General features: G+C 36.7%; 1 protein-coding gene across 7 annotated transcripts in view; it reads left to right on the forward strand.

The window, feature by feature from the left end:
• Window positions 1-18,318, forward strand: part of LOC128571651 (phosphatidylinositol 3-kinase catalytic subunit type 3-like) — a 189,507-nt gene that overhangs the window by 67,860 nt on the left and 103,329 nt on the right. For all 7 annotated transcript variants that reach the window (XR_008375948.1, XM_053571250.1, XM_053571253.1 and 4 more), the window contains 3 exons: window positions 6,720-6,905; window positions 14,890-15,044; window positions 16,801-16,891. Coding sequence is in view for 6 of the 7 variants with exons in the window: in XM_053571250.1 (XP_053427225.1) it covers window positions 6,720-6,905; window positions 14,890-15,044; window positions 16,801-16,891 (432 nt within the window). In the remaining variant the exon portion in view is untranslated. The remainder of the gene's footprint in view (window positions 1-6,719; window positions 6,906-14,889; window positions 15,045-16,800; window positions 16,892-18,318) is intronic.

Genomic DNA, 18,318 nt, shown 5'->3' on the forward strand with positions numbered 1-18,318 from the left:
TGGGAGGCTCATGGACTGACTTGGAGAATGGTGTCAGAGGGCAAAGGAATGAAAGGGAACAGTAGGAAGTGGGTTGTACAACTGTATAGGCGGGTTAATGTTTCCCGGGGAAGAGCCCTGAACCTGACGTAAGGAAATATGACAGGTGGAAGAGTACTGTGAAGAGATGTTTTTATTTTTTAGTACTTCAAGCTGGAAGTATTAGAAAAGCAACAAAATAGAAACGTCTAATAATTGACTTGGTAGAAGTTAAAATTAAAAATGATAAATATAGTATTTTCCGTTGTAAAGTGATCATGACTGTGATTCTACAAATAAGTAACAGGAGATTTTAAGATCAGAAAGGAGATTGACAATATTTATTACTGTAATGTAAAACATAGTATTAAGTGTAATAAGGTTAACATTTGACCATAGATTCAACATTATCAGAAATAGAATAACAATGGTAACTGATAAAATAATTAACTTTTACTGAGTATTTATTATATGCAAGGTACTGTTCTAAGCATTTTACATGTAGTAACTTAATCTTTACCACAATCCTATGATATAGGTCCCTGAAAAGTTAAATTATGTGTTGTAAGTGACTCAGCTATTTGATGGAGCCAGCAATTGGAATTTGAACCCAAACACTGTGGCTCTAATGCCTGTACTCTCCAGTTACCTGTGGAAACTCTAGAGATAAAATTGCATTTGAACCTTCTACTTTTACGTTATGAGGATCAGTAAAGCACTTATAAAAGACCTGGGGTTAATTGTCACCATTATCATTACTGTCTTCAGGTTTTTATACTTGGTTTTCATTCTTTTTCTCCTTGTTCCCTTCTTTATTCTATCTCCTCCTTGGTTACATTTGTGACGTTTAACATTATAAAGTTGTGAAATTCCTTACACAGTGCCTTATGTTCTTTGGGAGCAGTGTGCTCTATAAATCTTACTAATAAGCCTATAAATCTGACTCCTTACAAAGATCCAGCAACAATAGAGTGATGCCGTTGGGGTCTAATCCTGGAGAGACACCTCCCCAACTCTGAGGATGGCCAGAGGCAAAGGTGAAAAACAATCATGAGGCAAAATCAACAGAAAAACCCTGGCAATATGAAAAATCAGAGTAGATCAGCTCCCCCAAGGATCAATGCAGCAGACACAGCACAAGATCCCATCCACTAACAAATAGCTGAGATGTCACAAATCGAATTCAGAATCTGGATAGAATTCCAAGCAGTAACCCAAAAGATATCTCAAGAATTCAACGAATTCAAAGACCAAATGACCAAAGATTTTGACACATTGAGACAAGAAGTTGCAGCCCTCAAAGATCTGAGAAACACAGTAGAATCCCTTAGTAACAGAATGGAGCAAGCAGAAGAAAGGATTTCTGACATTGAAGACAAAGCTTTCGAATGCTCACAAACTCTCAAAGAGGAAGAGAAATGGAGGGCAAAAACGGATCACTCTCTCAGAGAGCTCTGGGATAATTCAAAGAAAATCAATATTCGTCTTACAGGGATCCCCGAAAGCGACGAAGTGGCTTCACAAGGCACAGTCTCTTCTCCATGAGATTATGAAGGAGAACTTTCCAGACATGCCAAGAGATTCTGAAATTCAGATTGCAGACAGTTTCAGAACTCCAGCACAACCCAACCCAAATAAACACATCATAATCAATTTCACTAAAGTTAATATGAAGGAGAAAATTCTGAAAGCAGCCAGACGAAAGAAAACCATCACCTACAGGGGCAAGAACATTAGAATAACTGCAGCTCTCTCTTCTGAAACCTTTCAAGCTAGAAGAAGATGGTCATCGACTTTTAATCTCCTAAAACAAAATAACTTTCAACCTGGGATCCTGTACCCAGCTAAACTGAGTTTCATTTATGACGGAGAAATTAAATACTTCAATGACATTCACATGTTGAAGAAATTTGCCACAAGTAAACCAGCTCTCCAGGATATTCTCAGACCTATCCTCCATAAAGACCAGCATAATCCTCCACCACAAAAGTAAACCCACCCAGAAAGTTTTGATCAAATTCCAACTTCCACAGTCTCAAAAGGATTAAAACTGTCCACCAGCCTCTTGAAAGGCTTATCAATATTATCAATTAATGTGAATGGTTTAAATTGTCCTCTAAAGAGGCACAGGTTGGCTGGGTGGATACAAAAACTCAAGCCAGATATCTGCTGCATACAAGAATCGCATCTTACATTAAAAGACAAATATAGACTCAAGGTGAAGGGATGGTCATCTATACTCTAGGCAAACGGAAAGCAGAAAAAAGCAGGCGTTGCAATCCTATTCGCAGACGCAATAGGCTTTAAACCAACTGAAATAAGGAAGGATAAGGATGGACACTTCATATTTGTTAAAGGTAATACTCAACTTGATAAGATTTCAATTATTAATATTCATGCACCCAACCAGAACGCACCTCCGTTTATAAGAGAAACTCTAACATACATGAGCAACTCAATTTCCTCCACTTCCATAGTAGGTGGAGATTTTAACACCCCTTTAGCAGTGCTGGATACATCCTCCAAAAAGAAGCTAAGCAAAGAAAGTTTAGACTTAACCATACAACATCTGGACTTAACAGACAGACATGTACAGAGCATTTCATCCCAACAAATCTCAATACACATTTTTCTCATCAGCCCCTGGAACATACTCCAAAATTGACCACATCCTAGGCCCCAAATCAAACCTCAGCAAATTAAAAAAAAAAAAAAAATAGAAATTATTCCTTGCATCTTTTCAGACCATCATGGAATTAAAGTTGAACTCAATAACAACAGGAACCTGCATATCCATATAAAAACATGGAAGCTAAACAACCTTTTGCTGAAGGATAGATGGGTGATAGACGAGATTAAGAAGGAAATCACAAAACAACAATGAAGACACGAGTTACCAGAACCTCTGGGATACTTCAAAGGCAGTCCTAAGAGGGAAATTTATAGCACTGCAAACCTTCCTCAAGAAAACAGAAAGAGAGGAAGTTATTAACTTAATGGGACATCTGAAGCAACTGGAGAAAGAAGAACACTCTGACCCCAAACCCAGCAGAAGAAAAGAAACAACCAAAATCAGAGCAGAATTACTTGAAATTGAAAACAAAAGAGTTATACAACAGATCAGTAAATCCAAAAGTTGGTTTTTTGAAAAGATCAATAAAATAGATACACCTTTGGCAAAAAAAAAAGCCTATAAATCTGAGAATCTAGGGGTTAGATTGTTTCAGTTATTGAATTAAGTACATTGGCATGTTGTAAGATTTGCCTATAATAAGTACACATCACACATCTCTATTAAGACTGCTGATGTACTGTGAAATGGAAAAGCTTTCACTTTAGTTATTTAAGAAGTATTGCTTGTTTCTATATTTGAGCTAGAAATACATTTTGGAAGTACAAAATAAATTCATGGAACAATTTATTAGGGCAATCTGTTTTCTGTATGGAGAGAGGAAGCATTAAACTGAATGGTGTGTGAGAGGTGTAGAGAAAATGGACAGCTAGCTATCCTTGGGGAATGCAGACTCCAGTTGTAGAGATAAAAATGCCCACAAAAGCATTTGGCAATTGGGGGCCAGTTCACTGTCCCTCAGACCATTGGAGGGCCGGACTCTAGTATTTTCTTTTTTTTTAATTGTTGGGGACAGAGTATAGTATTAAAAATAAAACAAAACTATGAACAAATTACTATGCACACTGCACGCATCTTATTTGGAAGTAAAAAAACAAAACGGGAACAAATAGAATCATACCACCTTACGTGGCCTGCGGGCCGCAGTTTGAGGACCCCTGAAAATGATAGTAGCAAGATTGAGACAACTTCAAAATGAAGGGCTACCTGAAAGTTGTTGAAACCTTTCTGGAAAATTTGAGTTTTTGACAAGCTGGCTTTAAAGAAGTTATAGCTGTTTAGGTTGAGATGATAAGAAAGGCTTGTCAACACAACTTGGAGTCATAGATAGCATAGGCTGAGCTGAAGCATTAAAAAGTAGTGGGAGTTCCGTGAAATAGGGGTCTTCATTGTGGTGAGAGGTGTCAATGGGATGTTTTCAGAAAGCAGCCAATGCTATCTATTTATTTTTCAACCAGGGTGACTGACATCTATCTGAAACCACATTATTATGGTATGGCTGTCATCTTCAAGTATTAGAAAGCTGTCCTTGTGTGGGGGACAAAATTTACCCTCATTCTCTCCAATGAGAGGTTACATGAAGATGTTTTTCTTTTGGTTCTTTATAGTTAAAATAAAAACAAAATGGTTTTGGTGTCCATAAATATAATGGCCACTCTAGAAATTAGTTCCAGGAATTGCTTAAGTAAATATTGGGCTTCTTTTTGGCAGTACTGTTGTAGAGTAAATTTCTGCTGACAATGGAAAATTTGTGCTAACATCACTCCCAACTTGAGCTTCTAAGAGTTCGTGTGAAATGTTTAGAAGGGAAATTATTATTGAGGTTCTTTGAAGGATGTGTCAAACTCTAGATGGGTTATATAATGAGAATCAGACTGAGGGGAAGTACAGGAGATATTGTTAGGAATAATTGACAGGGACAGGGAGTAGATTTAGGATATCATTGTTGGTGAAGTAATGGCTGCAAGGCTCATGAGTTTAGCTAATTAGGGAATGGCAGTGCCTCACTGGCAAAGAAGTACTATGGTGAGAGAAGCAGCTGGTGGAGAGTTGATGGGCCTGGGTTCTGGGTCTAGCTCACTCTCTTTATGAGGCAACGAGCAAGCCATTTAACTTTCCTGAGGTTTTACATGTGTATAAGATTTAAGCCTTTGACTAGATCATAGTGCTGTTTTTCTTATTTTAGTGAACCGTAGTTCATTTTGTGTCACAGTAACCCTAAGTTGTGTTTTGTTGTCCAAATGGACATTGTTTTTGAGAACTTGATTAATATTACTAATAAAAAATTTTACTTAGGGAGGGAAGGATGTAAAGTTTTAAAGTTATTCTGTTCAAGAGATAATTCACAGATAAATTCCTAGAGGAATGGAAAGAAGAAGAAAACATCTTGGGTTCAACCAAGAAAGTGTTTTCATTTAGGAGATCGGTAGTAGGGGTTGCTCTGCTCTTTATGGAAAATAAGTTTGTACCTTTCTTTTTTTTATTTTATTTATTTATTTTGTTTGGGATGGGGTCTCATTATGTTTCCCTTGGTAGAGTGCTGTGGTGTCACAGCTTGCAGCAACCTTGAACTCTTGGGTTTAAGTGATTTTCTTGCCTCAGCCTCCCAAGTAGTTTGGACTACAGTTGCCTGCCACCATGCCTGGCTATATTTTGTTGCAGTTGTCATTGTTGTTTAGCTGGCCCGGGCCGGGTTTGAACCTGCCATCCTCAGTGTATGTGGCTGGTGAAATAACCACCATGCTATAGGTGCTGAGCCATGCATGTACCTTTCTTAAAAGAGCATTTATTATTTATGAAACAAGTGATACACTCCATGGTAATTTGCTTAACTGACAGTCTTGTACCCTGTCTAAAGAAGGGAAAGAAAAATGCTGCCAACAGCTAACTGAATCATAGACTATTTGCTGCTGCTTTTTTTTTTGAGACAGTCTCACTTTGCCCTCAGTAGAGAGTTCCGGCATCACAGCTGACAGCAACCTCTCGCTCTTGGGCTTCGGCGATTCTCTTGCCTCAGCCTCCCAAGTAGCTGGGATTACAGGTGCCCACCATAACATCCGGCTATTTTTTTTATTGTTGTTGCAGTTTGGCCGGGGCCGGGTTTGAATTTGTTACCCTCCGTATATGGGGCCGATGCCCTACTCACTGAGCCACATGCGCCGCCCTGTTGCTGCTTTTTGTACTTAATTATTTTTATGAATGTGTTTTGAGTTTTTGATTGCCTTTCTGTTCTAATTTGTTTGAGTACTCATGGGAAAATATCTAGGAAAATCAGTAATCATATTTTGGGAGGTGATAGAGACTGAGACTAGTGGTGGAAATCTCTACCCTTGTTGGCTTGTGAGACTCATCTCTAATGGTTGTGGTGTTTTGTGTAACACTAATTTTTTTGTTTTTTGGGTTTTTGTTTTTTTTTTTTTTTTTTGAGATAGTCTCACTTTGTCTCCCTGGGTAGACTGCTGTGGCAGCTCACAGCAACTTCAAACTCCTGGGCTCGAGCAATACTCTTGCTTCAGACTCCCAAGTAGCTGGGACTACAGATATGTGCCATCACACCCAGTTAGTTTTTCTATTTTTAGTAGAGATGGAGTCTCACTCTTGCTCAGGCTGGTCTCAAACTCCTCAGCCAAAGCAATCCTCCCACTTCCTCCTCCCAGAGTGCTGGGATTACGGACATGGAGCCACTGCGCCTGGCCTGTCACATAGCTGATGTTGTAAAATGAAGGTTGTTACCAAGGCATCTTAGAGTTCATGAGACATGTCTCAACTATTTTCATGTTTGAGGCCTCTGGCATTTTAAAATAATAAAAAGTCAAATATTTTAAAATTTATAGCACTCTGCAAGTGGTATATAGCAGGGAAAATGTAAAGTTACGGGCAACGTACCTTTTTTTCTGTCATACAGCACTTCTCTAGGATCATATGTTTAACTTCGTGTCATGTTGACATAAGTAGTCTATCATTGACTCTGTCTTTGCCATCAATGGAACTCTCCCTATTCATCCTTGACTTTCTCTATCCTAGGGAATAGATTCTTATTTCTAATTTTAGAATTTTTTTGTGATTTTAGGCTTTAACAAAATTCTTGAAATGTGTTAATTGGGATCTACCTCAGGAGGCCAAACAGGCCTTAGAACTTCTGGGAAAATGGAAGCCAATGGATGTAGAGGACTCCTTGGAGCTGTTGTCCTCTCATTATACCAATCCAACAGTGAGGCGCTATGCTGTTGCCCGGTTGCGACAGGCCGATGATGAGGTACGTTATTATTCATTACTCCTGTTCAACTGGGTTAATTTTAAACTAGAGCCTAATTATAGAATCTGCGTATGTATGAGAGAAAGAGGGAGCACATATGTGTGTGCTCACACACCCAAGAGAGGTTTTTAGAAGGGAAGAGGATATCCTAGGTATGTTTTCAGAAGGAAAATTAAAATATTCCTCCAAGGACTCCTCTGTGAAATGAAAATTTACTTTCTTATCTGTTACATGATAGGACAGTCTCTCCCAGGACATTTACCTGGCAGCAGAGCTTGTATTGCTCTGTGTGGAAAAATGAATTCTAATGAAAAATGGTTTAATGCAGCACCAGCTAGGGAATAATTCAGATCCCCTCTATCAGTCAGTATACAACAAGACACATTTAATTGTAGCCTTGAAAAGCCCTTGGGGCCTTTAAAGCATAGAGATGTATGGTCATCTTACTTTCCTTGAAATTCTCCCTTTAAACTTTCAGCTGCTGACAATTACGTGTATATGTTGATTTTCTGAAGGTGTTTTAAATCCTCAGGAAAGCAGATTTCACACTTTATGCTAACTATTTTCATATAGTCATGTGTCGCTTAATGATGGGGATGTGTTCTGAGAAATGCATCCTTGGCCGATTTTTGGTTGTTGTGTAAACATCATTGAGTCTGCAATGGATATTCTAAAGGATACAAATGAACAGCCAGATGGAGAGATAGATAGAGTGAGGTCCTGAGGCAGGAGCTTCTGTCCTGTGGAGTTTAGAGTGCACTACATTTTTCTGTAGAAAAAGAAAAATACTACCTGTATTCTGGATTTTATGGACACCTGTTATAAGGAAAAAAGTATTTTTCCTTCTATCCTTCTAGGTTCTCTGGCAGGGGGCTTTAACAAAGGATAGATCTTCAAGAAAAAAGCATACACATTTATTTAACCTAGGTTTTACATAAACAGGAACGTTTGCAAAGAAAGGAAGGTCTAAAGAAATGGTTAAGTGTGAGCATTTTTATTGTAGGTATGATGAAGATTGGGAAGTCATGGAAAATGTGAAAGGACAAAAGCATGTGAGCTAAGAGTAGTATACAGGGAGAAACAGCCTGTTCCTTCCGGTTTTTCTCCATGTCTCTGTCTTCGGGGATAAGTATGCCTCTAGCATAGGAAGGGTCTTATGACTTGCTTTCCTGGTGGTCATGGAGTCATTCCCGGACCTGCTATTTTTCAGAGACCTTCAGCTTAAAATATTTAAATGTGAAGATGTTCTATTTTGGGGTAGCGTGTCTTGAACACCGCTACTATATATCTGCCTCATTATTTTTAAATAGCAGCATATTTTACTGAGTGTATTTTTTAATTTGCTCAAACAGTGAGTTTCCTTTGCTAGGCAGTATTTCTAATCTTTTTGCTATAATTATTATTTTTTTTAGAGCAATTTGATAATATTTATTAAGTGTTTTAGAACATTCCTATGGACTTAAAGCTATAACTACTTTAATGAACAGACTTATGTATGTGTATACTAAGTGTATATATATCTGTATGTTCTTTTTTCCATATTATTATTATTATATATATTTTTTGAGACAGAGCCTCAAGCTGTTGCCCTGGGTAGAGTGCTGTGGCATCACAGCTCATAGCAACCTCTGACTCCTGGGCTCAAGTGATTCTCCTGCCTTCGCCTCCCAAGTAGCTGGGATTACAGGCGCCTGCCACAATGCCCGGCTATTTTTTTGGTTGCAGCCATCATTGTTGTTTGGCTGGCCCTGGCTGGATTCAAACCCACCAGCTCAGATGTATGTGGCTGGCACCTTAGCCGCTTGAGCCACAGGCGCTGAGCCTTTTTTCCATATTCTTAAGTAAGTTGCTGGCATTAGAATTTTGGGACCAAAAGAGGTATGCTTTTTACGTTTCGTGATAATCCCCTATAAGTCTACTATTTTTGTTTTTGTATCACCCTTAAAAAGATTATAATGGCTTTATAATAATTTAAATATATGGTTAGACAAATCTCCCTTTTTTATAATTATTTATATAATCTTTGTACATTTATTCTTTATTCTGAATTTTAGAATAATGTCATTTGCTTAAAACTGCATCAGAATCTGAAATGGAATTACCTTAAGTTTATATATTAGAAAAATATTTACACCTTTATGATATTACACCTTCCTTCCTGACAACATACGATTTTTGTATTCATTCATGCCTCAATTTTCTAAAAATTTTACTTATTTAAAAAAATTACGTTTGGGCGGCGCCTGTGGCTCAGTGAGTAGGGCGCCGGCCCCATATGCCGAGGGTGGCGGGTTCAAACCCAGCCCCGGCCAAACTGCAACAAAAAAAAAAATAGCCGGGCGTTGTGGCGGGCGCCTGTAGTCCCAGCTGCTCGGGAGGCTGAGGCAAGAGAATCATGTAAGCCCAAGAGTTAGAGGTTGCTGTGAGCCGTGTGACGCCACGGCACTCTACCTGAGGGCGGTACAGTGAGACTCTGTCTCTACAAAAAAAAAAAATAAATAAATAAATAAATAAAAAAATTACGTTTATTCCCTAATAATGTTATGATGGAACTACCCTGTGGCATTTATCTTTTGTTTACCTTTGTTAGTTAAAAGGAAAACTGAGTCTTTGTTACATATATAATATTTGCTTTATCTAATCACTTTATTGATATTTCATATTCTAATCACTGTTAAGTGGGTTTTATGTTTTCCTAGGTACAGCATTATGCTATCTCACAAATGTCAGTATATGTTTTCTTTAAATTTACATTATTTTCTTTCATTATTATTATTATGCCAGTGACAGTGTTCATCTTTCCTTGTTGCTCATTTTTATGGTAATCCTTTCAGTATTTCACTCTGTAATATGTGTTTCTTACTGGTTTCAGTTAAATGCTCTTGTTTATGTCTAGAAAGTCTCTCTCTTTCCTTTTTTTCCTCTCACCCTTCTTGCTCTCTCACTTCCTCTCTTTCTAAGTCCAGAATGGCTTCTATATGTTGCTACAGACTCTTCTGGCACCTGTTTATATCATATAGTCTCTCATCTTTAGTTTGTTAATGTACTGAAAGTATGCTGATAGATTTCCTAATGTTCTACCAGCCACGTACTTATAAATCTTAATCTAATACCTGTCTTTGGTTTACTGATATTTTATTTAAAATTTTTAAAGTCATATTTTTACCGCTGGGCAGTTCAAAAGGAGAGAGTTTCTGCATTGCAATTTAATGAGGAAATGTTTTCTGAGGTAGACATTGAAGGAAGTGTAGAATATTTACAGTGGAGTTTATATTCCAAGTGGAGAGAGCAATATGAGTGAACACAAAGAGGTTGAAAAGTGTGGGAAGGAGTATGATATATATGTAGGTGGGAAGGCAAAAGCAGAACCCATGTCTCTAACTGAAAATGCCTATAGTTACATTTAATTCAGTAAGAAATGGGAAGTCAGTGAGTGATTTTGACATAGCACTTTGCATTTGCACTCTGAATCGTTCAAAGTGACTTGTTCTTGACAAAAATGGTGATCACCATCTAGTTAAAATTTCATAGCTCTTGGCAAATTTTTTATGGAATTGCCTAAGATAGAAACTTGAAGGTGTTTTTTTGTTTTGTTTTGTTTTACTCAAATGCTTATGTCCTTCACGCTTGGAGGAATTTTATATTTTTCAAGATGTGATTGTATAATGAGAAAACAGATTTTGTATTTACTGTTGAAGTTAATTCATTTCCATACAAATGAAGGAAAGTATAGTTTGAATATAGACTACCAAATGACCAACAAATCAGATGGCGGTAAGTACCTTAGAAAGATGAAAATTTTCTGAATTTCCCTTCCTGAGGACTTCAATAAAAATGCAGACCTTTTTACTTTATATGGTTAAGTTTTTTTCTGTAACTGGGAAACACACAGGCTAATAGATTCAGTATCATTGGGAATGAAGTTTAGCAATAAAACTGAATTACTTACACCTTCAAAGAAGTATACTTGTCATTAAACATATTGATCAATTTTTTGTTATGTTACATACTTTTGTATAAAGAAAACACATATAATTATGCCTCTGGTTATTGGATGCCATAAATCTTAAATATGATAATAGAAAATCAGATGTTTATTGTTCCAATTAATAAATGGGTGTTATAAAGGTGCTTTAATAGTCGCTTGTATTCCCTGACATATTTGAATAAAAAATAATAAGCCACTTAACCTTTCACTGAATTACTATTCATGGTAAATTCATGTAAATTACTTTGTCAGTGTTTCCCTAATGATAAGATTGTTTACTATGTTGGTGTAAGATATAAATTCTGAAACAAAAAGAAATATGCCACATGCTTCAGAGATATTGCAGGTTCCGTCCAGGCTACCACACTAGAGCAAATGTCACAATAAAGCAAGTAACATGAATTTACTGGTTTCCCAATGAACATAAAAATTATATTTACATTATACTAAAGTCTGTTAAACATACGGTAGCATTAGATGTATATAAAAAAGGTCTTTTACTTTAATTAACAAATAATTTATTGCTTATTTAGCTAACAATCATCTAAGACTTCCATGAGTCATAACCTTTTGCTGGAGGAGGGTTTTGCCTCAGTACTGATGGCTGCTCACTGATGAGGATGGCGGTTGTTGAAGGTTGAGGTGTCTGTGGAATTTCTTAAAATGAGACAATAATCAACTTTGCTGTAGTGAGATATCTTGTAACATGTGATGCTGTTTCATAGCATTTTCTCCATAGTATAACTTCTTTCAAAATTGGAGTCAGTCCTCCCAAACCCTGCTGCTGCTTTATCAAATGAGTTTATGGAATATTTCGAATCTTCTTTTGTCATTTCAGCAATGTTCATACCCTCTTCACCAGGAACAGATTCCATCTCAAGAAGCTATTTCTTTGCTCATTCATAAGAAGCAACTCTTCATCTGTTCACTTTTGATCATGATGTTGCAGTAATTCTGTCACATCTTAAGGTTCCACTTCTAATTCTAGTTCTCTTGCTGTTTCTACCACATCTGCAGTGCCTTCCTCCACTGAAGTCTTTTGTTGTTGTTGTTGTTGTTGATGTTGTTGCCGTTTGGCTGGTGCCGGGTTCAAAACCACCCCCCTTCGTATATGGGGCCGGCGCCCTACTCACTGAGCCTCAAGCACCGCCCTTCACTGAAGTCTTAAATCCATCAAAGTTTTTCATAAGGGTTGGAATTGACTTCTTCCAAACTCCCTGTTAATTTTGATATTTTGACCTCGTCTCATGAATCATGAGTGTTCTTAATGGCACCTAGAATGGTGAATCCTTTCTAAAAGGTTTTCAATTCAGTATGCCCATATTGATCAGAGGTATCACTATGTATGACAGCAATAGCCTTAGAAAATGTATTTCTCAAACAAGACTTGAAAGTCAAAATGGCTTGTTGATGCACAGATTGCGAAATGAATGTTGTATCGACAAGCACGAAAACAACAGTAATCTCCTTGTATGTCTCTATCAGAGCTCTTGGGTGACCAGGTATGTTGTCAATGAACAGTACTATTTTGAAAGAAATCTTTTCTCTTAAAGCAGTAGTTCTCAACCATGGCCTTATAGTATTTAGTGAAATATTCATTTAAACAGATGTACTGTCATCCAGGCTTTGCTGTTCCATCTCTAGAGCACAGGTAGAGTAGATTTAGAATAATTCTTAAGGGCTTTAGGATTTTTGAATTGTTAAAGATGAATTGACTTCAACTTGAAGTCACCAGCTGTGTTAGTCTCTATAAGAGAGTCAGACTGCTTATTGACGCTTTTAATTCAGGTGTTGACTTCTCTCTCCTGTCTATCTGTGAAAGTTTTGTATGGCATCTTTCCCAATGGAAGGCTATTTCACCTGCATTGAGAATCTGTTATTTAGTGTGCCCACCTTCATCATTTATCTTAGGTAGATCTTCTGGATAATTTACTGTGGTGTCTCCATCAGCACATGCCTCATCTTACACTTTTATGTTATGGAGACAGCCTCTTAAATTTGATAAACCAATGTCTGCTAGCTTTACGCTTTCTTCTGTAGCTTTCTTATCTCCCACACTTCATGGAATGAAAGCTTTGCTCTGGATTGGGCTTTGGTTTAAGAGAATATTTGTAGCTGGTTTGATCTTTTTCTAGATCACTAAAACCTTCTCTATATCAGCAATAAGACTGTTTTGCTTTCTTATTATTTCCTTTGAGAACTTGCCGTTTACATTCACATCGTAGCTGTTTGGAGCAAGAGACCTAGCTTTGAACTTGTCCCAGCTTTCGGCATGTCTTCCTCACTAACCTTAATCATTTCTAGCTTTGATTTAAAGTGAGAGACCTGTGACTCTCTCTTTCACTTGAACACTAAGAGTCTATTGTAGGGTGGTTAACTGGCCTAAATTTAATATTTTTGTATCTTAGGGAATACAGAGGTGAGAGGAGGGGAAGAGAGAGAGGGGAATGGCCAATGAGTGGAGCAGTCAGTCATGTACACATTTATCAGTTCACTTTATCATCTTGTAAGGGTGTGGTTGTGGCTCCCCAGACAATTACAATAGTAACATCAGAGATCACTGATAACAGATTAGCATAACACCATAACATATATGATAATAATGAAACAGGTTGAAATATTGTGACCTTTACCAAAATGTGACAGAGAGAGAAGTGAGTTGTTAGAAAAATGGTTGATAGACTTGTTTGGAAAAGGGTTTTCTACAAACAATATATACATGCATATTTATTAAAAATATGTATGTGTATTAAAACTCAATATTAGAAAAGTAAAATAAGGTATGTTTGTAGTATTAAATAAGGAAATGTAGTTTGCTGGAGGTGTTCTCTGTCCTTATGGAGTTTATAAAATAGTGGAAAGGACACAAGGGTAAATAAGCAAGTAATTACAGTTGCTATAGATAGATGTTACCAATAGGAAAGAATGGGCTATAAAATATGGTATTCATGGGAGATTTAACCTAGTTTGTGGGGTTGAAGAGGAGACTGACATTGAATTGGTAGTCTCAAAGTTATTTAATTAGAAGTTTCAAGTGGCTTGCAAGGCGTATAGCAATTGGAAGATAATAGATACTTTTTAATTTTTTTTAGTTTTTAGTTATTTTTTAAAGTAAATGTGCTAAGAGTTTTCTTAATGGTATGTACTTGGGAAGAGCTAAGAAAAGCATTTATAGGGTAATACAGGAAATATTTCTGTCCTAGATATTAAACTTGGTTTTTTATGTCAATGAAAAACCCAGAAAAGTTAAGTTACTTTGTTGATGGCTTTTCAGTCCTAAGTATTTCATTGTTTTTTTTTTTGAGACAAAATCTCACTATGTCGCCCTCAGTAGAGTGCTGTGGCATTTCAGCTCACAATAACCTCCAACTCTTGGGCTTAAGCGATTCTCTTGCCTCAGCCTCCAAAGGAGCTGGGACTACAGGCTCTGCCACAATGCCCAGCTATTTTCTTGTTGCAGTTGTCATTGTTGTTTAGCTGGCCAGGGCTGGGTTTGAACCCATCAGCCTTGGTGCATATGGCTGGTGCCATAACCACTGTGCTACAGCACCCAGCCAATTTCATTAATTGCTAGTAGACTTATGAGGAATTTAGGCTTAGCAGTTTATTTTCTTCATACTTCCCTGGTTTCTTTCTTGATTCCTTTTCGTATTTTTTTTTTTTCTTTTTCCTTTTTGGATACTAATTCTTGAAACAAGTCATTTACTGGCCACTTACTCTGTGCCAGACACTATTCTGTGTTTTCCTTTTAAACTGACTCCATCCTCATGTTCTTCTCTGAGGTGTTATTATGTCCATTTCATAGATAGGGACTCTGTGAGGCATGGAGAAGTGAGGTAACTTAGTAACATGCCAAGGGCAACACAGCTGAAAAGTAACAGATAAACATAAAATATTACCCTGAAATTTTGGAAAAAATTATGTCTGTAATCATAATTCGTTTGTTCTTCTAATTTTAGCTTATTTTTTGTTTTTTTTTGTTTTTTTTCCTCCCAGGATTTGTTGATGTATCTGTTACAGTTGGTCCAGGCCCTCAAATATGAAAACTTTGATGATATAAAGAATGGATTGGAACCTACTAAGAAGGATAGTCAAGGTTCAATGTCAGAGAGTGTGTCAAGTTCTGGAATAAATTCTGCAGAAATAGATAGGTATGGATATCCAGGGAGGGCATATTTTCAAATTTGATAGTTTTCCTCCCTTTCAAGTTGTTTTCTCCTTTCCTTGCCCCCCAGATACACCAAACCCCACTCCTACTTATTTTGAATTTTTCGCCAGTGAATATGGCTTGGGCACTCACAGTGCAAAAATAACTATATTAGAGACCAGTGTTTGCAGGCTACGGAGTCAGGGTACCTGAGTTAAAAATCTTAACTCTGCTACTGACTAGCTGTGCAAACTGTGTGCATTATGTATTCTCTATGTGTCCCCAGTTTATCTTCTTAAAAAAAAAGGATGGCAATAATAACTGATCTTTAAGAGTTGTTTGATCACTAAATGAGTTGATATTCATAAGAAATTGTCTAATTACATAGTGCTAGATGTGTGTTAGCTACTGTTACTTATTCATCTTAAAATGAAGAAAAGGGCGTATTGGTGAGCTCGAATAGTTTAATGAAAAATTGTATTTCTGGGGCGGCACCTGTGGCTCAAAGGGGTAGGGCGCTGGACCCATATGCCAGAGATGGCAGGTTCAAACCCAGCCCTGGCCAAAAACTGCAAAAAAAAAAAAAAAAAAATTGTATTTTTTTATTAATTGTTTTTACCTCTTTAGTAAGTTACACTCGAAAAATAGCACGTTATTTGAATCGTAAGTTAAATGTTAAAAATAATAACAATTAGGATACCCACCTTTGTATCTGATCCTGTGCAACGTGGCCCACATCCATTATCAGCTATCCTCGAGGTTGGTATGAATCCCTAATTTAGAGATGATGGACTTAAGTAAATTGCTCAAAGTCTTACGCCTTACAAAAGGTAGAGTTGATTCCAAAGTTCATTTTCTTTCTATTTTGCTATTTTGCTTTTCAGAAAATCTTAAAATTTGAAATAAATAGAACTTTTGGGTGAAAATTCTGAGGCTCAGTGATACAAAATGGTTTTTAGGAAATCATGAGGTTTGTTAATAGCAAGCAGGTCTAGATTTCAAATTGCCTAACTCCATCCAGTCACATCAATTATAACATGAGCTGGAGATTGGATTCTTAATTTTTCTTTATGATGATTATTGTTACACTTTATCTTCTGTGTTTAATTTGGAGAACTGAAAAGGGGTAATAATTTTTTTTTGTTTCCTAGGCTACTTTATTTCTTTTCTAAGAAATATTTGATTCTAAGAAAAGAGACCTTTTATGTTTTCCTATTCTAAATCAGAGGTCTTCAATCTCAAGTCATGGTTATTTACCTTCCTTACTTACGTCTTATAGAATGTTTTACTGGGCAAAGTCTATTCAAAATTTTATGATGGGATGAAACTGGAACCTATGATTTCCAATTTATGGTCTACTACACAATAATTTGTCAAGTTTTGGGGGGAGGATTTAAAGCTTTCTTTTGTTTTGGAAAAAAAAAGGTAAAAAAGAGCTGGGGTCTTGTAACTGGATAAGTTTGGGAAATGCTGGTTTAAAGTTAAATGGCTTTAAGAAAAATACAATATTTATCAGAGCCTTTAATGTGCAAAATTGCATATACATTTCCCAAGAAGCTGTAACCCATAATTTTGAACCATAGAGCATAATGTGAGTTTTTCCAGAGAATAATGTGATTCTAATGTTACACAGAAATAGTTTAGGTAGTGATGCATTAACCATACATACATGACTGAGGTGAATTGTGCTAAAAAATTTATGTTTTTTCTTATGTACACAGTATTTTACATTTCAGAGATATCTCCTATTATTCTTTCAGCTCCCAAATTATAACCAGCCCTCTTTCTGCAGTATCTTCCCCTCCTCCTGCATCTAAAACAAAAGAGGTTTCAGATGGTGAAACTCTGGAGGTGAGTACAAAGCTTTCAGGCATCTCATAGGAGAGATCCCACCAGATAAACAAGTTATGTCTTTAAAGCCTTGATTTTGAGTAAATAACCAAATATTACAATTGTATTAAATAACTCATTTTTTGATGCATGTTTATGACTTTCTTCCTCAGCATAAAGTACCAGATAAGCCGCAATTCAAGTCATTTTATTGGTGCTTTGGGCATATAAATGGATTCATATGCAATATGAAAATAAACAGGGCTTAAATATTTTATTAGGGAAACTCAGAATATTTATGAGCATAACGGATTGTTGGTGTTTGTGATTACATTGTAGAAATGTATGCTTTGGTAGTAGGGATAATAAACTAAGCAGCTGCTTTTAACCATACATACAGTAGACTAATTTTTGAAGTAAAACAGACTTATTAGACTAGTCCCACTCTGAAAAGTACATTGGAAGTGAATTGCAAAAGCTCTTTTAGTATGTATTGTTGAATTTATCACCAAGGCTTCTAATTTAAGAAGAATCTTTCATACCTCGATGTTAAATAATACATGTTTTGATATGAAAATTGTTTTAAGGAAGAAAACCTACTAAAACGTGGGCAAAGGTCATGAACAAGGCATTTTTCAAAAAAAAAAAAAAAGACTTACATATGACTAAAAAGCATTTGAAAAAATGTTTAACATCACTAATTATCAGAGAAATGCAAATTAAAGCCATAAAGAGATATTATCTTACACCAGTTAAAATGGCTATTGTTAAAAGGTCAAAAAACAACAGAGGGCTTGGTGCTTGTAGTTCAGCCACTAGGGCGTCAGCCACATACACCAGAGCTGGCAGGTTCGAATTCTGCCTGGGCCTGGCAAACAACAAGGACAACTGCAACCAAAAAAAAAAGAAAAAAAAAAATAGGTGGGCGTTGTGGCGGGCGCCTGTAGTCCCAGCTAATTGGGAGACTGAGGCAAGAGAATTGCTTAAGCCCAAGAGTTTGAGGTTGCTGTGAACTGTGACATGGCACTCTACCCAAGGCGACAGCTTGAGACTCGGTCTAAAAAAAAAAAAACACAAATAAACAGGTTAGCAAGGATACAGAGAAAAGAGAAAGTTTATACAGTGTTGGTAGAAATATAATTTATTACATCCTCTGTGGAAAACAGTATGGAGATTTTTCAGAGAACTGAGAATAAAAGTACCATTCAATCTAGCAGTCCATCTGCTGGCTGTCTACCCAAAGGAACAGAAATCATTATTTCAAAAAGACATCTATACTCATGTTTTTGGCAGCACTATTCATAATAGCAAAGATATGGAATTAACCTAAGTGTCCGTTAAGGGATGACTGGATAAGGAAAATGTGGTATAGGTGGAACACTACTCAGCTAAAGAAAAGGAAATCATGTCTTTTTCAGCAACACGGACGGAGGCAGAGGCCATTATCT

This window comes from Nycticebus coucang, chromosome 19 (assembly GCF_027406575.1).
Source record: "Nycticebus coucang isolate mNycCou1 chromosome 19, mNycCou1.pri, whole genome shotgun sequence".
Lineage (NCBI taxonomy): Eukaryota > Metazoa > Chordata > Mammalia > Primates > Lorisidae > Nycticebus > Nycticebus coucang.